We start from the raw sequence: 22,505 nt of genomic DNA, 5'->3' as shown, positions 1-22,505 counted from the left end.
TCACCAGACAGACCCAGCAAGATAATTATAACCTACTCTGTCAGCATGTACTAGATACATGGATATGTGCACTATATAAATATCCTATCCTATAATAATATGAAGGAAGGGAGAAGCAGGGCTTTGATAAGAGAGAGTGACAAATAAATAGATAGCAGGGAGACAATCCACATGCTTCGTGGACATTTGGGCAGTATCTGAATCTCACTCAAAAGTAGCTAAAACTTTGACTCAGTTTATGCTGTTGGGGAGAGATCACCATCTGCATCAGCTCAGTTCTCATAAGACACCTGGAACAGGGAATATTCACATATTTTATCCAACCTGCTGTTCAACCTGCAAGGAGGCAAAAGAAGTCCTCATATGGGTAAGAAAAAGTTTTGTCAATTGCATTCTATTTCCACATGTCTCCACCAGATGCCCCAGTGATCACCTCCGTCCCCAGCAACAAGGATGTGACAGAGAACACCAGTCCCAACATCGACTGTAGCAGTAACATCACACCAGGCAACCCTTCAACAACAAGCTACAGGTGGACAGGTCCAGGTGGTTACAGCAAGGATGGGGCTGTACTTGACAGACGTGTCACCAGGACTGAGGGAGGAATGTACATCTGTACTGCCTCCAACACTGCAGGACTGTCAGACACAGCTCAGGTCAACGTCAATGTGCAGTGTAAGTATGTCAGTCATGCTACCACTATTACCAAATACACCCTTTGTATGAACGCGTGATCATTTTGTATTCATATACATTGGCATATGTGGTCATCATCAGCTTCATTAAAACTAAAAGTTATAAAAACTGTCATTACAATATCCTTAAAACTGCTAACGTGGCTGTATTTTTAAAGACTTAGTTTTTAGACATAGATGCATTAAATAGACATTAAAATACCCATCCACAGACAGAAGGTATGGAAATGCACATGCTCTGTAAATTGCCCTTTGCAGTTAACCGGCGACTATATTTCAGTTATGTACATATTTATATTTGGTCATGATCAGACTAATTGAAATAAAGAATTTATAAATGCTATTTCTACAATTTGTCTGAAAGACTGCCAATGATGTAATCAATCACTTACATTTGAGACACAAATGTATTGAAACAGTCATCAAGATATGGAAAAAACATATCAACAGTATTGTCCATACTTAAAAGGAGTTAACATCATATGTTCCTTTCACCATTTCTTTCAAACAGACGCCCCAGTGATCACATCCGTCCCCAGCAACAAGGATGTGACAGAGAACACCAGTCCCAACATCGACTGTAGCAGTAAAATCACACCAGGCAACCCTTCAACAACAAGCTACAGGTGGACAGGTCCAGGTGGTTACAGCAAGGATGGGGCTGTACTTGACAGACGTGTCACCAGGACTGAGGGAGGAGTGTACATCTGTACTACCTCCAACACTGCAGGACTGTCAGACACAGCTCAGGTCAACGTCAATGTGCAGTGTGAGTATGTCAGTCATGCTACCATGATTCCTTAACACACACGAAATTGTGGAAACTCTCTGTGTTATGTTCCCCGAGAACAGCAAAACCTTCTCACCCAGATGGACCCATTCCTGACCCACGTGCCCAAACTGGTGACTTGTTATTCCCTTACTTTTAAGCCAACAGTATGGTTGGGAAGTGTAGTTTCTGTGTTTAGTGCTAGCCATCCTATCAAAATTCTAAATTTTTCAAATTATGAGGCCTCCGTTATAGTTTTCGATGTTATATTTAACACATCTACTTGTTACCTTATATAGTATTTAGTAACATAGAAATAGTCAACGCCTTCTTAGTCTGTGTGTCCGTACATCCGTAATCATTTTGTTTCCAGAGCATAACTTGAAAAAAGAAAATGCAATGACAGATATATCAGACAGATCCCAAAATTGTGCCTTTTGCTATTTGCAGATTTGTGGACTTCATTTTTCACTGATATTGGTGTTTAACTGACATAGATATACAAAGTTACAAATCCCAATTCCATTGTATTGATTTGATAGCTCAATAACTACTCTTGTATATGGACAGACACATCAGACAGAACTTCTCCCATTAAGTAGGTAACTGTCAGATAATTTGTTCTTTCAATCTTTTAAATATATCCTACTCACATAGTGTACTCTCATGATTCGACAGCTGAGTGGAAACAAACTACAAACAGTTTTTGGCCTCTCTTATAACATTCATCCAAAAACACGCCCCACTGCTCCCGATCCTGGAAAGCCCCAGCCTCTGTGAAGCATGCAGCAAACCACTGTGAAGGGAACACTTTTTAAGCTCAAATAGTCTACCTTGGGCACAGAAGATTCTACTTCAGGGTAAAGAAAGTTTTGTTCTCAATGCTATAAGATCTTCTCTTCCTCGGACCCCTGCTCTTCGTGTATAGTGAGTGAGGGAGACAAAATTTGAAGTCACATCGGCAATATTTCAGCCATATCGTGACTAAAACAAGTTTTTTACTTCATCATAAATACATGTAAATCACTAAAAGCCTGCCAACGAAGGACAATAAAACCAACTAGAATATAACAGACACAAGAAATAAAACTAGTATCTATCTCTAAAACTGTATTTCAAATTAGGACAATGTAATATAAAACGGGCAGTGGATCGCCAGCAACCGGAGGAAGATCACCATATTAAGGACCACTGGGACTTACAGCAGCTTTGCTACCTGCATGGACCCCAGCTGGATTTATACCATCCCTTTATCCGCTTGCGAGTGTAGGAAAGTTAAGCCATAATTTAAACTCACATAAATGGTACGTTTAAAACTTCTGGTAAGCTGAAATGTACTTTGAAGGTTTTGGGACTTGCCTATCCTTGCATGAGGACAATAATATTACATTACTTTAACCGCCTTTGAGGGTACAGCCACTAACAATCTTAGTTGATAATCTCAAATACCAATAATATAACATTCTACCATGACTTCAGTAAACACTGGATTGTGATTGGTTAATTAAAGTCATTCAGAGGTATATAATCACGTTATACAGGTCTCTGTTTTCCGTGCGCAATCATACATGGTTTACGGTAATGCACTATTTTTGTCTGCCCACTAACATGGCGGACACCAAACAACCTACCGATGCATCGATAAATTACGGCGATTTTACTGTCGGAAATTACACATATGTCTTTAAAGATGGATTTAGCGATGACGGGCTCGACTCACTACTTGCGTAAATCACAGCAATAGGTGTTTATACATACAAAAGTACTTCGAAAGCATGGAAACAAATATTCAGTCGAACAAGATCAAATAAAAATTCAGCAAAAACAAATTTGTTTACGTTGATTCTATGTTATGTCAGAATAGATCCAGCAATAGACTGCTACAAAATTTCCGTGTTAAATTTATTATCAGCTTTCGTCAACGATATCGCCACTGATCTTGATCCGGTAACGGAGGATGCATTAACATCGAACGCCGAAGAAATTTTAATGCCTTCCGTCCACATAAATAAACAGTTGGGTTATCAATTCAAACAAAATGATATTTTGAAATTTGTACTGTTTCAAATTTAGCGGTAGTAAAACACAATTAGATCTACAGAATCTGCAAACCGTTCTGTTTAGCCCAACATATTTTTTTCTAAATGTATAATATCGTTGAAAAAGTTATTTAGCTTAGTCATGATCCCTCTTATCCATTACACTGCTTGATCTAAAGTAGTCTATTAAAGTATAATTAATTACCTTACCGTGTTTATGCCAGAGGCACACCCTCGTGTCCTGATCCATCCTTTCGGAAATATCACCACAAATCTGGCTCTTTGTCAACAGACTCGCGAACATGCCAGCGAATCCGATTCAATTTGAACTCACTACACTTTGAAGCCACTAGGTCACAAAACACTTTCCAAAATGTAGAAAATAATATCCGTAAAATCGAATTTGAGCACAAAGTACACACATGAGTGTGTAAGAGTCACCACAGCTGCCGCACGCAGACGTAGAGGTGCGTGAAATCGTCAAGTTGACTGGGCGCAAAATTCAACAGTATCTAAATTCGGTACAACACGGACTTCTCGTTACAGCAGTTTCCCTACTCTTAAATTTTGTACCAGTACCAGTAATTAGATATCAAAGACTATCTCAGTCATACAATCAGGTTAACCTTTCGCAAACTGTCAGAGGCTCTCCCGTCGCATCTTTCCAAATTTGCACGTAAATGTAAACAATGACTTCGAGAAAAGGTCAAGGCCATGAGGTTGCTACCACTTTTCTGGTGGGGAAAGGGTCTACGGTGGAATTTTCAAATGTGAACCAAGCTTTTTAAACTTATTTGATATATGTTTTCCAACTTATCAGTTAATGATTGGTGATTGATGCATTGAAAAAACAAAACGTGATTTGTTATTACTGAATCTGGAGTTTGTTAGTCATTGACGGTTTGCCACAAAACACCCCGTTTCGGGCGATACCACTTGAGATTGGAATGCGAGGCCGCTTCACGTATTGACTCGTAACCAAAGAAAGAGCTCCACCTGAAATTGTTCATAAAATTGTCATGGTAGAATGGAGATAAACCTATTGTGTTGAAAATCAGAGGTATATAACGAAATTATAATAGCTCTAAATTGTTCATTTAAAACCTCACGCTACGCGTTCGGTTTTAAATTAAATTTAGAGCTATTATAATTCCGTTATATACCTCTGATTTTCCCACACAGTAGGTTTATCTCCTAATTAATCTATTTACAAAACATATTTCAAAACTTATGCAACAATTCTATTTCCTTTAAAAACTCCATAATTAAATGATAGTTTACATTATTAAAAAGATCTTTGACCGTTTAAACACTGAAGTATTTATCCCTTGTGATGGAAAAATCAACAGTCAAGCAGAACACGCTTCACCGTGATTCTCCCATCACAAGGTATACACAATGGAGGCCACTAAGACATCGTCACATAATGAGCTCTTCAAAGCTGAACTGACTGCCCAAGTAGGTGAAACCGATAATAGGCTTTTTAAATGTAATTTATTAACATCTGCTTGGGTGCCACACTTCTGTATCAGATTGTGGAAATAATACCCACTCCAGATGACAGTAGCAAGAGTTTTTTGACCTTCTTTTACCAGCTTTAACTCACTTCTAGTCGAAAGTGTATAAAGCTCCTCTTAGCATCATCCGATGTAGTGTTGGAAGATTGCAGAAGTGGTATATAATCTTACTTGTGTACTCACTCAACCATCTGTTGCATCAGATATGATTGCTCTTTGGAACTCGATGGACACCCTCACTAAATTCCTGTGTGTGAAGTTTTGACTACATATTCAACAAAATACTATACCCATGCACACTGTATCTAAACCATCAACAGAGAACTACTGCACTTTCGAAATAATGGAGAGAGCAGTGAAGCAGGTAGCGTTATTGCGAGACAGTGATTGCGTCTTAGTGAAATAATTGCTTCCTTGCACAGATCCTACTACTTTCTTCAAATCCATTGGTACATTGAGTAGTGGTTCAACGAATCAACATTTCCGGGTAAGTTCTACGTCTGTTTCACTATGTACTACCCTCGTTGCCCCATCATGGCTTGACAATTTGAATCTCTGTGTAAGAGTTTACTTGAAATCGTTTACCCCACTCATCACCTTCACAATGATAAAGTGTCAAGGCTGTGGTCAATCAGTAGTTGGGTACATCAATCAAGGGCTCCAAGGTTCATCAGATCTTCTGGAATATGGGATCCAGTTTTTTCATCTGACTCCCTGTGTATTACAGCAAGACAGACACAAACCGAGGGTAAAGAACGTCATCGCCTATGCTCTACCCCGACCCGACTGGCTGTCACTATGTGAATGGAGACTACATCTACAGATCCTCACATCAGTCTGCCTTCCGATCACCAACACACAGATAGATCTATTTGCAACCAGGTTCAACAACCATCTTCCCAGACTGTGTTTCCAGTTCCAGATGCCTTAGCATGGCAATCTCCTGGGAGGGTCTAAGCGCTTACACATTTCCAGCACCAGCTCTACTTCCAAGGGTGTTACAGGAGCTTCAGTCCACCAAGACGAAAACACTGTTTTGGTTGTGTCCTATTGGTCAGGAGTTGGTTTGTTGATCTGCGGAGGCTCGCCAATCCTACACTACACAGATTACTCCCCATAAGAGAATGATCAGACAAGGCAGTCACATGGCCAATCAGGATACATGCTGCCTGCTTCGCAGAAGCTGAGACTGACCAGGAATGGGAGCAGTGGGGAGTGTTTGAAAGAGAGGCTGAAACGTTTGTTTGCAGTTGTCGATCATGAGAGAGAGAGTACACTATGTGAGATAAGATATGTATATAAATATACAATTTATAGTTAATATTTCCAAATTTTGGTGATCAAATAAGCATGTTTTTCAACTAAACTATGACCCCGATCTTCATGTGAAGTTATTCTAGATGTGGACATTGCGCATTAGATCGTGGTCCTGACAGTATCTGCTTAACATGTAAACCTAAGCATGGTAGTAACAATAGTAAATGTTGTTCATGTGCCCATCAGGTGTATGACGAATTTGCCAACTTCTCTATCCATATATCTGCAAGGAAAAAAGGGCAGTTAGTCTAGATTTGATGAGGTCATATTACGACGATGTCGTATTAGCTACAGAAGATCTTTTTAACACAATCAAATCTCATTTAATTACTGGGTCCTTAAAAGCGAAGACTGTTCATTAGTTTTTGAATAGATGTGTTTAAGTGAGCTTGATGTAATCAAAAACTATTACTTTTTAAACTTACCCTATCTCACGGTATGCACTACTCTCTCTTGATTCGACACTGAGTGGAACAATGTAAACTTTTTTCCCTTGGCCTCTCTTGTCCATCCGCCCAAGCACTCCATGCTACCCTCCTTAGGAGACAGCTTCCTAGTTGTCATGCAAAGCATGCGGCATGCACAACTAGCTACCCACGTGACTATCTCCGAAATCATCCTTCTCTTTCTGGTCGCACCTGAGTGTGGACGTGTTTTCACTTCATCGTTAGTTTTCCCATTTTACATCATGGGAAGACTGACTAGCCCAGGAAGAGGATAAAATGTGCTCACTGCAGCAATATATTTTCTTCATGCATTCCACTTTCTTCCCCGTGTTGTGTGGGTCAATATAATGAGACGTCCGATGTGATGAATGTCTACATCCTACCTTTGAGGCATTCGGGGATTAATCCAGGGCCTGTGCTTGGCGACTCGCTGTGAAGCCAGATATGCAGCATCGGTAGTAGGACCCAGCCAAGAAGTCAAGTTTGAGCGTCCCATTATCATTGCTCGTCAGTCACAGTTTACTCACTCCTACGACGAGAATTTTATGCGGTCTTCTTCGGATTCGCATTTATCGGAAGAACTCAGGGAACTTGTCGGCTCTCTGCCTTCCAGTACAAGCCCTTCATCATCGATGACATCCCATGTGGTGGTTGTTTAGCATCCTGCCACATCCAGGCTTTTGTTGCAGGACCTTTGTGACATCCCTTCGGTCGTTTCGCTGACTGCTTCCCATTCTACGAATATGATGCTGTCTCGAGTGCTCCAACGAGTCGTTTATCCATTCCGCCGAAATCAACACATTCTTCGACCCACAGTTCACCGGATCGCATTCGCCGGACCGCACCTCTCCAGTCCGTCATTCGCTGAACCGGCTTTGTAGAAAACAACATTTGCTGAGCCGGCATTCCACGATTCAGCATTCACTGAAACGGCATCCCACAAATCAGCTTCCACCGAAACGGCATTCTGCGAATCAACCTTTGCCGAAACGGCATCCCACGAATCAGCTTTCTATGAGCGCTTTTCACCAGATCATACAATTCTCTGGTGATTGGCAGAACTCAGTTGGCTCTCCTAGTTTTTCTTCTTCGATGAGGAAACATGGTTCACTGAACCGTTTGGATCAACCGCCTACCAATATTCAGAATTTCTCTGCGAAACGACCTGCTCGAAATCTTGCCAACATCTATAAGATCTGTTTTACGTCTAATCTCCAGTGTTGTCTCGTGCAACTTCCAACACGGTAGATTCCCGGCTTACTGGTTCATCAGAGATTACCCTACTTTTGGCAGACCGATCTGAACCTCATCATCGAACTAGCTCGTAAGGCCAAACAGATTTGCCGCACCAGAACCAGATCACAGTGCCGTTTCAGATCTTACCTCTCCGAGCCAGATCACCCAACTGACCCCAGTCACTGAATCCTACCAGATCACCTACCAAACAGCATTCGCCGATCTGACAGCATTCGCCAAACCATCAGGATTCTGCCATTATTTTCTGTTGTATGATGTTAATTCCAACACGGCGTTTCTTCAGAAGACACCTTCAGGTTTGGCGAATCTGTACTTAAGCTGACGTTTGGACAACAGCCGCCTTTAAGATAAAGACATAATGTTGGTTCATTCGACACACATGGTCACTTGGTTCACCAACCATCTTCACCTATCCGGCGTAAAAGTGTACACTCACTCACTCACTCACTCATCTACAACTATCTTGAGCGAGAAGTCAGATGTTCTACTTACTACATTCACCTTGAAGGATCGGAACTTGTCAACATTGGTTTATTACATCTTCATCGAGGATCATCAACTTGCATCTAGATACGGCCAATTACCCACGCCATTACTTAAACTCTACCAGCTTTCAACACGATGTTAATTTCAGGGTATTTGTGATACACTGAATTCCTCACCACGATGTGGCATGCTATTAGCATGACAATCTGACTTGGTTATCCAGATTACCCTACGTGGGGTGCTAGACGTTTTTAGTCACACGACTTATCCCACCTGGTACCCCTTTTAAACTGGTTGAATGAAGGTAGTAGCTATGTCAGTAGTGCACACATCTACATTACGCAAGCACTTGACGATCTGACGATCCCGGATCTCCAAGACTTCTACGTGACTAGAGCTCATATTGTTCCAGATTTATTCTACCATCCGATCTTCACCTTGATGAATGATTTGGTTTAGGAATCTACCCTCCGGCTAAGAGATCAGCTCTCCGACCACTCGTTTGTGCATTACCAGACACGCTTGCTATCCAGGAGTATTTTATAATGCTTCACTGAGTCCTGTTACTACAGACAACTCGTAACAGCGTCATGGTGTATCTCGTGGTCCAATCATGGCCTGTTTCGTCATCTTCCTCACTCTTCTTTTACATCACCAGCAAGCTTCTGGACAGATGGATCAAGTTTATGTGCATGGTACCAGCAGTGATGTCTTGTCAAGTAGCGACCATCCCTTTACCGTTTTTTATGGGTTGTGACTGAAGACTGAAGACCGTTTTGTCCGTATTTTTGTCACTGTTGCATTGTGGGTAACAATTGCAAATGGCGGACTACTGTTTGTTTACCGAAGAATTGTGATGTTGAGAGTGACTATAAAGTGCACTGACAGAATTGTCTTAGTCCTACTCAGAGGATATCAACCCCAGCATTTAATTGCCAGTAATGATGAATGGTGCCATTCCCGGTAAGAGTGATTATGTCGGGATTCGTCAGCCAGCCGAGGGTGTCCTAGAACGCTTCAACTTTGGCTAGGGTTACTAGGGTTTTCTACTTTAGCCCAAACCCTCAGTTCAGAGGTCAATGAAGTCCCCAGGCCCTTGTTTACTGCCTTTGTCTTCCCAACAAACGTTCCTGTGGTCGCCGGTCTTCTTTTACCTTCGTCTTTCCATCAACTCTGCAAGCGTTCCAGTAGATTCACAATCCCCATGCATCTAGTCTACTACATTTATCACTCCATCCAGCAGACCAGCTCTTCATTTGGTGAACTACCATTCCACAACCTTCATCACCCGTTTACAATGTATATGTTCCTGTAGGTTGACTGACAATCTCCATGCGCCGAATCTACTACATTCATCAGTTGCAAGAGTTGCTGGGTCTCCTCACCTGAGCTCAAGCCTTCACTTACAGAAATCAACTTCAGGCGCTAATTCATCTCCGAAGCTACATTGATGATTGCATTCCGGCAAAACAGGATCTGATAGTACCTTGCCGCTAACTGTAGTTCACCACCATGCTGCTCTGGCAGTTAGGTTGGCTAGTGTACATTGCTGTATTGAAGCTAACATCGATCCAGAGACTCCACTTCATCGATACATTGTTCGACACCTGTCAGAGGATGATATTCGCCTTTCAAAACAGGTGCATCAAGACCCCGCATTGCATTCCTCCAGCGCTATCTCAGTGGCAGCTACTAGGTTTTCTGACATCAGCTTAAACCCAACTAACAGAGGGTAGCTTCAGCCTCAGCCATGCTAGACGAGCAGAATGTTGTCCTTCGACTCATCATTTGTTCCTCGACACATCCCTCACGGGTTGGGGGGCTCATGTTCTTCATCATCAGATGGCCGGGCTGTGGTTGTCACCGAACAGGACTTACACATCAATTAACTCGAGTTCTTGGCGGTTCGACATTGGGTGACGGAACTTTGGGGTTCCTCCCTGCTGATTCAGACAGACAACTCCACGGTCATCTGGTACATCAACCATCTCGAGTCGACAGGTTCGTCGAACCTTCTTCAGCTCCCTCGCCATCGATGCTCGAGCGATCAGCTGTCTCCCACGGGGTGGCAGTTGAACCCACAGATCTTTCAGGAACTGGTCTTCCCGTTATCAAAGCCCCAAGTCGACCTATTTCCCATGCAGTTCAACCATCAGCTCCCGAAGTTTGTCTCACCAATGACTCACTGGCTATTTTGTGGGAGGAACTCAATGCTTACGCCTTCCACCCTCTGGCTTTCTACCCAGAGTAATCCAGAAACTCTGGGCGACGTGACAGATTCTACTGCTTTTGGTCGCACCTTACTGGCCAGTCAGGAGTTGGTTTGTCGATCTCGCACAGCTTGCAGACCCAAACCCAGTTCCTTTTCCCAATCGGGATGACCTACTGTTACACTCTCACTCGGATCGGCGCCACATATCCCCTCACATCCTGTCTCTGCACATTGGCACATCTGCAGAAGTCCAAGCATATTCTCGGAGAGTGGCTATGGCATCACTTCTGCTTAGCAGACTTCCACCCACTCACTTTAGGATGAGAAGTGGAAGTGTTTTGAGGGATATTGCACGTCCATAGGCATTACATCTCCAGATTCTACATCACTTCAAATCGTCGATGAATTTCCTCAGCATTTGCGGTCGTCTAAGAAGCTCATGGGTTGCACTTTGGCCACTTACCTTGCTGCGATCAACTCGGTCCTGGCTACCACCACAGGTTCTAAGGTCTCAACGGTTCCTGAGCTTCAGTATTTGCTCATGTCCTTCAAGTTGGCCGATCAGTCTAAAAAGTTTAGACCTCCTGCATGGGATTTCTGTGGTGTTGCGTCATTTGGCCTTGGCAGACTATGAACCCCTAGCTCAGAAGGACTTTGAGAAGACTTTCTTCCTTGTGGCCTCAGCTACAGCTGCTCAGATTTCTAAATTGCACGATTTGGACATTAACAGAGTTCAGTTCGGACGGAAGAAGCATGGCAAAGTCTTCCTCAGTCTCCGTTGGGATTTCATAACGAAGAATCAGTTGCCGGGACAACCCGATCGTACTTTTACCATCCCACCGTTGTCCACGATTTTTGGGCGGCATGACAATGAAGACCTGCAGCTTCGCCCTGTTAGTGCTTTAAAGATTTTGTCTTGCTGCTTGTAAAGATCTCCATCATCTCTGCAGGCGCCTCTTCATTCCGTTGTCCTCAACATCCAGGGTGGAAGTGTCTCGCACCACATTATCCTTCTGGATGAGAGGCACTATCTTATGGGCTTACACTTTCGTTGGGTTGTCACCCCCAACAGCTTCCAATCCACATGATACACGGGCGTTAGCGTCTACGATTTCTCTGCATTGTAACTGCTCTCTCCACGCCATTATGGAAGGATGCTTCTGGCAATCTGACTCGTTCTTCTCCTCCCACTTCCTTCGGGACCTCTCAGTCAAAGACATCCAAGGACTGTACCAGTTTGGACCCACACGGTTGCTGCTTCCCTGTATTTTCCGGAATATAAGTCTGAACTGATTGTCTGCCTTATATTTTCTTTGCTTATGGGTAAGAACTACTTCACTTATTTTTATATTAAGACACGGAGATGCTACCACCTCAGTGGTTGGACGAATCTGGAGCACAATTCTGTTTCACGATGTAGAAGGGTTAGACATTTCACGTTTCCTGACCTCTACTTTTCAAAGCAGTTACATCATTGAAGTGTGTCACTCCCGAATTCCAGTGAATTTCGTTGCGTTCCGACTCATCCTTTGACTTGGTATTGTTTTAATTTCTGGCCAGCATTGTTTACAACTACCAGTGGCTGAATTGATGGTGTAGATCCTACTGGGGATTCATGCAGGAGGCTGAAGTACTGTAATTCCCCATGAACCCCAGTAAGGTGGCCTAGCTTTCTTGTGGTGGTTCATAGTCTGTGTTTTAATGTTAATATATGTCATATGGAGTTGTATTTTTAGAATTGGAAATGATTAAGTTTTAGACTTGAAGTCTGTGATACGTTGCTAAAGTATTACTGTCCTTCGTGACAGATATTTATCATATACTAGTATATCAACTTTATTGTCCTCACTATATGGCTGAAATATTGCCGGTGTGATGTTAAATTTTAACTCACTCACTCACTAAAGGAAAACAGATGGACAAGAAGGGGGCAATCTCAAGGTCAACTTCTACAGAGAAAATTTCTGAGCAGTTGACAGGATTTGAATTTGTTCCTAAAAAACTCCTCTGAAGAGAATAGACAAATTTTAAACTTATCCTATCTCACGACTTGCACCTCTCTCTCTTCATTCGACCATGAGTGGAAACGAATTAAAACTTTGCTCAAGACGTACCTTGTCCCTCTCCCCGTGCTGTGCATGCCTTCCTGTCTCAGTCGTGCTCACTAGTCCATGACAACACGAGGCATGCGCAGTCCTCACCCACGTGATCACCTCACATACTCATTCTCTTTCTTGTCGCTCCACTGAGTGGACGTGAAAAATTTTTCGTCTGAGAATTGCTCATAATGGTTAAGCCTGTTCAGGCCAGTAAACGAAAGTTTTGCGACCGTTGTAATAAAGTCATCTCAGCATGGGACCCACACACATCGTGTGTCTATTGTGTGGGGTTTTGTGATTGGGACACACGTTGTCATAAGTGTTCCGGACTGTCTAATGAGGCGTTTAAATCTTACAAACGTGCTTGTGTCAGACGTTTGGCAGATAAGGCCTGGAATGCTCCTGCGGGGTCTCATCCATCTCCTGCTAAGAAACAATGTTTAGATCGCCCCACCCTCACTGCTCACCGGTCTAAATCGCCCGTCTCTCCTGACGAGGATTTTCTGGACGCTTCGTTGGATTCCTATTTGTCTGAGAACGTTAAAAGGCTTTTTGGGGAGCTTCCACCACCCAGTATAAGTTCTCATGAGCGTACCAGGGTGGTAATGACAGATATTTCTTCTACGCAAGACCTGCAATCTACATTATCTCGTAGGTCTGTTTCTTCGGAACGTTCACAGACTTCGAGAACTTCTAAGCATTCATCATCGAAGCGGGGATCGGTGCGGTTGGAACGTACCCGTTCTCCCCTTCCCACGGTTTCATCTCACCGAAACAATTCACCCACACGAGTTGAGTCACCATCTGGTGCGAAGGTTCGAATGCGTTCTTCCACTGCTTGGAAAAGTCGTTCTCGATCTCGTTCACGCTCGAGCTCTTGTCGGCCTTCCAATGTACCAATCCCAATTGATTCAGGCAATCAAATGGGTTCACCAGGACGAATCAGTTCACATTCCCGAGCTGGCCCACCCTGCCGAACCGGCTCACCTTGCCGAGTCGGCTCACCAGAACATATTCCATTGGGTTTACCTGACCGAACGGGTTCACGTACTCGAATGGCTTCACCTGACCGAACTGATTCATGTAATCGAATGGGTTCAGTTGATCGAACTGATTCACGTAGTCGAATGGGTTCTTCTGGCCGTACTGTTTCAAGTACTCAAATTGGTTCACCAAGACATACCGGTTCACATTCCCGACTCAATTCACCTCAACATGTGCTTCCGTTCGACTCACCATCTCATAGTCGAATCAATTCACCACAGCGTTTTGATTCCCGTAGTCGTTCAGTCTCACCTAGTGGTTCGCCATTTCGATCCAGTTTCACCCAACCGCATGGTGTCTTTGCGTCAGAGGGATACTAGAAGTTGGTCTCATTCACCTCAGGTGAATCAGAATATCCCCTCTAGCCAGCCTAGTGCTAGTGACGTTTTACGGTCAGTGCCTTTACATGATAGTACACCTCAGCAACGTCGTTCTGTACGGGTGGTTTCACCTGCTAGGCAGCGTTATGCTTCAGTGGATCAGCGTTCTCCTTCACGCCATACCACTTCTTATTTGCCTCGGTCACAGGTTATTGCTGAGTCTTGGAATCCTACTCTTGATTCCTCTCCAGCGCCGGATTTAGACACTATGCTGCGTGCGGTTACGTCGGCTTGGAATCAGTGTCGTTCATCTTCACATGTTCAACAATCGTCTGCCGTACCTAGCAATAATCGTTCTGTGGATTTGAGGGATTGGACTCAATCCCAGACTACTTTACCTTCACCTAGGCAGTCAGACATCTCCGCTCCTGATGGCAGTTTTGATGTTGTTGAACCGGCTACATGCTAACCTGGATAGTTGAAAAACTTCAGCTACCTCTTAGTAAATCTCCAGATGATTTGGCCACGTCTTATGCCATGACTAATAGAGATATTTCCAGTATCACACTTCCTTTGTGTCCATGTCTTCGACAATTACCTTCGTCTCTTGACGCGGCTTTCAACAAGCTTAGAAGGACGAAGGATGGTTTGTCTGCTCCAAGGTTCCGACCATCCACGGCGCAAACTCATGGTGTTCAACTTTGGTCAGCGGCACCTTCCGTTGATGATGACATTTCCATGGTTTGTGGCAAGCATTCCAGTTTGCCGTTTTTTGTGGAAGATAGGTAATTGGCTCACTTAGATACTACGGTTCGCCATTCTATCCCTTCCATCAACTGCATTATTTCGGCTGTTGACGCGGTGGCAGAGGCTGTCAATCATGCCTATACGGACCAGGACGCATACATCAGGGGAAGTATGGTTCTGATTTTAGACCAATTCCAGGTGGTCTTAGAGCAACTGTCTCATTTGTTTGGCTATTTACATGCCATACGACGTCAGGGCCCGTTGAATTTCTCCTCATGGGAAGATAGATTCAAGGCTGAATTATTTCGTCAACCTTGGTCGGGGGATACAGTGTTCAGTCGGGCTATTGCAGAAGTCACAGCCAAGGTGGACTGTCTTAACCAATTTCAAGTATCTGTCGATCTCTTGGAATTGCAAAAAATTCAGCTCCAGGATTCTATGCGGCATCGCCGAACCGCACATTTTACCCCTTCCAACCCAGATCTTCGGGACTGTATGAAAGGCTCGCCGCCGTCTCAAGCACGTGGCAGGGGCAAGAAGCCATTTCGTGGTTCCGCGTCACGTCGCCCCTTTCGACACGACATTGGAACTGGAAACAAACAGTCCAAACAGTGACTCACGGAAGTCAGAGCTCGGATTGGTTCTGCCAGTTCCGGTGGTTCCAGTGTTCGATTCCCCCGTAGGTGGGAGGTTAGGTCTGTTTGCTCCCAACTGGGAGTTTCAGGGAGATCCATTTGTCACAATGACTCTCATTCACGGCTATCCACTGCCTGTGGTCGGGGATCCACCCCTCACCATTCAACCCTTGCAGCAAATATTTCTTCTGGATCGGGCTGCAGTCCTTTCGACTACAATCCAAACTCTACCGGAGAAACATGCGATAGAACACCTAGATCAGGTATGCATAACTCCAGGATTTTACTCCCCGATTTTTCTGGTGCCAAAGAAAAACTCCAGCAAGTTGCGTCTCATCTTCAATATGAAGACATTCAACGCTCGATTCCTGCAACAACCACCTCATTTTCGCATGGTATCAGTCAGTCTTCTCCGCTCAATTCCGAAGAAAGGGGATTTCCTCATATCCCTCGATCTTCAAGACGCATACCTGCACATTCCGATTCACCCAGATCATCGGAAGTATCTGAGGTTCACCTTCGGGGGCCATGACTTCCAGTGGAAAGTCCTTCCATTTGGAATCTCTACGGCCCCGTGGCTTTTTACACGGGTGACCAAACCCATCAGCAGTTTCCTGCATTCTCGAGGAGTGTCCTTCGAAAGCTATATCGACGATTGTATTCAGGCACAACAGGATCCAATCGTTCTTCAAATCCATCGGGAGTTCACCATCAGGCTGCTCAAACAGTTAGGGTGGCTCCTCAATTACTCGCGGCTTCAGTTCATAGGAGCAGTCTTAGACACAGTTGAGTTGAGTTGAGTTGAGTTGGGCTTTACGTCACATCAGCATTATTCCAGCCATATAGTGACGAGAACAAGTTTGCATTAGTAAATATTGTAAGGACATACTCGGAATGAGTTTTATTTCAAAGACATTTATTGATTACATTGTCATTCAAAAACAGAAACAGTCATAGCATCAAATTTAAAGGCAGGCGGTTTGTTACATTTCATAGTTACAATTTATGGTTTTTACATTTCACAGTTACAATTTATGATACAGATCAACTTCCCTCAGGTAGTTCAGTATCAGATGGGCGCTCACGCGTGAGAAGAGATCTTTTAGGTTTGTTGCATCATAATGTGAGTCCCTTGCAGGCGATAAGTCCACGCATTCAAGCAGAATATGCTTGACGGTGAACACCTCATCGCAAGAGACACACATGGGGGGGGTCCATCCCCATCCGTTTTTAGCAGATAGTCATGTGTAAATCGACTGTGGCCAATACGACATCGTCGTAAAATTACCTCATCGCGTCTTGACTGACAGCCCAAGTAGGTATAACCGATTGTTGGCTTCAATTCATGGAGTTTGTTTCTTCCTACTTGAGTGTCCCACCTTTTTTGCATCAGGTCCCGAGTATAGCTTTTGATAGTGGGTTTGAAGTCACTGTACGGGATTAGCAGTGGAGATAGGGGCTTTTCGAGAGCTGCTTTTGCTGCAGCATCGGCCTTAGTGTTACCTGCTATGCCGACGTGACCCGGCAACCAGCAGAGGATGATGTCATATTGGCCAGTAGAAAGGTCGTTGTACAGTTCTAATATGTCCAGGATGATTGGGTGACTTGAAGTCACATTTAGAAGTGCTTGAAGGCAGGATAATGAATCTGTAAATACAATGAAGTTTTTTGGACTGATTTTGCTGTTGAATGTAGGTCAAAGCTGAGAAGATAGCTTTGGCTTCAGCGGTGAAAATGGAACTGTTGTCTGGGATCCTAGAGGAGACAGTCTTGGCTCCGATGACTGTAGCGCTGGCAACTTGGCCATCGTCCTTGGATCCGTCTGTGAAAATGGATCTGTGAGTGTTGTACTTCGAACGTAAGTGGTTGTATTCTCGTTGGAACACCAAGGGATTTGTTTCTGACTTTTTGAGTTTGGTGAGAGTGAGATCGACCTGTGGTTTCACCATTTGCCATGGTGGTGAGGACAGAAGTCGGTATGGTGCAATGATGTCGAGATCAATTTTAGCTGCAGTTATGTGTGGTTTGTTCCTGATTCCAAGTGGTGGAACCAGGCTTGGCAGTTTAGGAAAAAAGTTTTCATAGAGCGGGTTCAAAACACGATTGTATGCTGGATTGGGCTCATTTGAACGTAATTTAGTGATATACTGCTGTGAGAGTTTAATGCGGCGTTGTTCAAGGGAAGGTTCTTTGGCCTCTGCATATAGACTGTCTACTGGAGAGGTCCTAAAAGCTCTCAGGCAAGCCAAGTTGTTTGTTCCCCAGGACAGGTGGACCAAAATTCAGCATCTGGTTCCGCTAGCCTTGGATCACCCCAGAACTCTACGCCAGTGGCAGGAGTTGCTGGGCGTCTTAACGTCAGCTCAGGCTCTGACTTACAGAGGTCAACTGCAGCTTCGCCCGCTTCAGTTATTTCTGCGCCCTCATCTTCAAACCAATAACCCTCAGGTGTTGATTCGGTTACCCAAGGAACGTACAGAATCTTTGCGCCGGCGTCTCTTTGGTGCCCTTCAGTCCAAACCATCAGTTGTTTGTGGACGCTTCTCTAGAAGGTTGGGGCGCCCACTTCCTTCAGCATCAAGTGGCAGGGCGGTGGTCGTCCGACGACAAGTCACTCCACATAAACATTCTGGAGTTCAAGGCAGTATTATTGGCGATTCAGCACTGGGCGGCTCTACTCAAGATGTCTCACCTGCTGATACAGTCCGACAACTAGTGTCGTACATCAGTCACCTAGGGTCGAGGGGGTTCAGCAGCACTCCTACAGTGGACATTTCGTTTCTATCTTCTGATAGATTCTCTCAACATCGTCGCAAGAGCCAGGCACATTCCCGGAACAAAGAACGTGATTGCCAACGCTCTGTCTCGTTCCAGTCGCCCGTTGCCCACAGATTTTTCGGACGATAATTTACCCGATCTCTCGACCGAGTGTCGACCTGTTTGCCACTCGGTTCAACTCCCAACTGCCGAGATTCGTATCTCCAATTCCAGATCCACTAGCTTGGGATCACGACGCCTTGGCCATTCCCTGGGAAGGCCTCAACGCTTATGCGTTTCCACCTCCGGCTCTACTTCACAAGGTCATTCAGAAAAATCTGTTAACCAACAAAGTACAACTGCTTTTGGTAGCGCTATTTTTGCCAGCGAGAAGTTGTTTTGTCGGCCTAAAAAGTCTAGTCAGTCGAAGCAGCGTTCCTCTTCCCGTGCGGGACGACCTACTAGTTCATCCGCACTCGGGCGTGTATCACGAGTCACCACAGACGTTCAATCTTCACGTATGGCACAAATGCAGAAATCACTGAGTGGCCTCAGCTATCACTGCAGCTCATCGTACGTCTACACGTTCTTTGTATGACGATAAGTGGAAGAAATTTGAATGTTATTGTCGGGTCAGAGGGATCACTTCCCCTACTACTGCTTCGCCCCAGGTTGTTGCGGAATATTTACAACATTTGCGGGCTACAAGGAAACTCAAGGGTTCCACTTTAGCCACCTACTTGGCGGCTATTAATTCGGTCCTAGCCACGACTTCTGGTACGAAGGTTTAGACAGTACCGGAACTGCAGTACTTACTTCGTTCTTTTAAGCTAGCCGACCAATCCAGGAAATTTCGTCCACCATCTTGGGACTTATCCGTGGTCCTGCACGACTTAGTGTCCGAGCATTATGAACCCTTACAGGACAAGGAATTTGAACAGGTTTCATTCAAGACCTTTTTTCTTATTGCGAAAAAACAGTTGCCGGGTCAACCTGATCGTCTTTTTACAATCCCGCCTTTGTCTACCATATTGGGTCCAGCAGATGTTGAAGATCTGTCTCTTTGTCCAGTCAGAGCACTTCGCATTTACCTTAAAGCATCGCAAGAGCGCCGCCGTCTGGGTAAGAGACTATTTATACCCTTGTCTACTGCTTCCAAGGTGGAAGTCTCTCGCACAACACTCTCATATTGGCTACGAGCTACAATACTACGAGCCTACAGTTTTGCCGGTTTGCCACCACCTACGGCAGTCAACCCTCATGAAACCAGGGCATTGGCTTCTACTATGGCGTTGCATACCAACTGCTCATTAACTGCTATAATGGAGGGTTGTTTTTGGCAATCTGACACGGTATTTTCGTCTCATTACCTCAGAGATGCGTCGTTGAAGGATATTCAAGGCCTTCATCAGTTTGGACCACTCGTCCTTGCCCAGCAGTTATCAGCGGCACAACATCGCAGATAATGAACCTGAAAAATTGTGATATACTCTTTCACCCTCCTGGGGACGGTGTCTGTGGGGTTGTTTCGAAGCAGGGCTGGCCCGACTATCGTTAGACTTTTATTACGGGGGCCTTGGAAATCGAATATATACCAAATATATACAAAATGTTGAAGTAGTGTTCACCGACGCTAGAACGCAGGATATTTGGAAGGAAACTTTCGTTGTTTCAAGCAACATACATGTATATGGATATATGTGGCATGTAAGTAGTCCGAAACATTCTGATAATCTGCTTGTTGTTATTTTCTTTTTGTTTTCAATGTCAACAAACGAAATAATCGGTACCGTCATCGTTGTGCATGAGTTTGCGTCAGCCATGGCGTCATGCTTACGGAAACTATCTATATGCATCTTGTTGAAGGTATGAAATAATTTGAATAACCTATTTTTAGCTACGATACTCTTACTATGAATATACGCTAAAACACACGAGTGTATGCAACGAGTAGGCGAACGGATATAAGAAATGATACACAGAGTAAAATATGGGCTTGATTTTGTGCATACACAAAATTACGCAAAAAGCCGAAAATAGTGATATAGTAAGTGTCAAAACTTGCGAGATTTACGATGTATGTAATTTTCAGTGAATGTGCACTCCTCCCCACAATGATTGGACGATATAGAAATGCAAATTTCGGCGAAGAACACCTATTTGGATATGGTTTTGACATCAAAGCGAGGGTTGAAGGGGTGGGGGGACATATATTGTACGATCTATGTAGAAACTATGTAGCAAAGTTAGAATGCCGGCACACTCACCAATGACTAGCAAGATGTAGTTCATATGTACGTTTTAGCTACCTTTGGAAAAACCACAGAACAGGTTGAATGTTATACAATTTGATTTTGTGGTAACACTTTTTGTACAGTGTACTCGTTTTTCTTTCAAACAAACTGCAACGTCATCACAGTGTGTAAGTGATCGGTACTCAAAGCCAGCTCACGACCAGGGAAACAGTAGGCTGTGTATCTAGACACAAGAACCACACCTATACCTGCACCACGTGAAATGGGTCTAATAGGGTCTAATGACATAATTTGTTATGAGTTTGGCACCAATTACGTCCATTGCAAGGGATATAATCCATGGTGTGTTTATTGTGGACATAGAAAAGTCGTTAAATGTGCAAAATATGAATCGATATAATGCAAAAAGTGAAATAGTTACTTATTATATCTGTACTGTTTTGGCAATGAAACTAGTTGAAAAACACTTTTTATGCTTAAAAAGTGCAAGACAAAAAGGTTAATTTTCATGTAAACTTTTCACGTACAGCAAAGAATTTTGAGGTTACTTTTGTGAAGTCGATGAAAACTCAAAGGTTAGCTACACCTTTCAATCCAAGAAGTGTACCATTACATAACATGGGGGTATTTTACAAAGGTATGGAAAGACTATTCATTCATAAGGGATTCCAAGTGATGGTCATATGGAGCTGAGCATAAGAAGGTAACTGAATTTCAAGAAGATGTTTCTTCGTTCTAGCCATTTCTCAGGCTACCACCGAAGCAATGTTAAATGTGGCAATGAATCGTCAGGCAGACTGTGAAAGAATGTTTCTTTCTGCGATTGTCTCTCAGCAGGGTCATCAAAAATTTGTATCAGCTCACGTTAGTTCTTCTGTGACAAGGATTAATGTCAGTTAGTGGTCAGACCAAGTATACGTCAGGCATAATAAGGATGTTGTACAAGACTCCAAGGCCCCAGATGTTGATCAAATCAGTTTAAACTCTATGTTCAGACAGTCTACGTAGAGAACAAAGTTCAGAATTCGTTTTTAAACAGTGGGAAGAATGATGATTTATTTCCAAAATCGGGACACTGCTAGAGGACCCCTATGTATTTAACATTCTCAAGAAGGTATACAGTCCTCTGCTAAGAAAAGAGACTCCCTTAACAGTTGGTCCTCCAAGGATAGTATACTTGCAAATTCTTCAACCAAAATTGTCTGAAGCCAATAAGCAATAAGCAATAGGAATCAACCATGTGACAAAACTCTGCAGTTTTATTTTAAGATCTTTCTGGTTCCCAAGAAGAATTCAAACGAATAGTTTCATTTAAATTACAACAAGAAGGAATGCATTAAGAATCATCTACACCAGCCAGAGAAGTTCAAGATACTTTTAAACAAGCATTGATCTGTCAAGATGCCTACCTTCTCATCCCCTTTCATCAAACACCTAAGACGTACCTGACTTTCCTGTTTCAAAGATTCCTGAGACCATAATCAGGATCTCAACATTCATTTTTCACAATGGCTGAAGAAGTGCATCCTTACGTGGACAGTCAAGTGGAATGTCTCACAGACAATGCCCTTTACATAAATCAGCCAGGCACAACAAGGTCAGCGGGTCTTCTAAGGCTGAATTTCAACTGTATGAACTGACTTCACAATCTCACAATAAGAGCAACACGGATTCCAGGAGCTATGAACGTGAAAGCAGATGTGTTGGCTGGATCAATCAAGCCATTGGAATGAATGCCACATCTGAGACATTTCAGCTGGAAGTACAGGACCAAGGTTGCCCACTGATAGATCTGCAACTAGATTCAACAAACCATCGTATCTCCAATTTCAGACCCTCTGTCCTGGACTATCCATACACTGGTATTATGCTGATAAAGTTTGCACACATATGCGTTCCCTTCATGAGTG

General features: G+C 43.7%; 1 protein-coding gene across 1 annotated transcript in view; it reads left to right on the top strand.

The window, feature by feature from the left end:
• Window positions 1–22,505, top strand: part of LOC124267900 (hemicentin-1-like) — a gene marked incomplete at its 5' end in the record, with an annotated part of 127,718 nt that overhangs the window by 65,072 nt on the left and 40,141 nt on the right. Inside the window, 2 exons of the mRNA XM_046702886.1 lie at window positions 418–675; window positions 1,207–1,464. Of these exons, the coding sequence (XP_046558842.1) occupies window positions 418–675; window positions 1,207–1,464 (516 nt within the window). The remainder of the gene's footprint in view (window positions 1–417; window positions 676–1,206; window positions 1,465–22,505) is intronic.

Source organism: Haliotis rubra, unplaced genomic scaffold (genome assembly GCF_003918875.1).
Source record: "Haliotis rubra isolate DU_JTF1 unplaced genomic scaffold, ASM391887v1 Scf1346, whole genome shotgun sequence".
Taxonomy (NCBI): domain Eukaryota; kingdom Metazoa; phylum Mollusca; class Gastropoda; order Lepetellida; family Haliotidae; genus Haliotis; species Haliotis rubra.
Note: the sequence above shows the minus strand (reverse complement) of the source record. Positions and strands in the feature narration are given on the sequence as shown.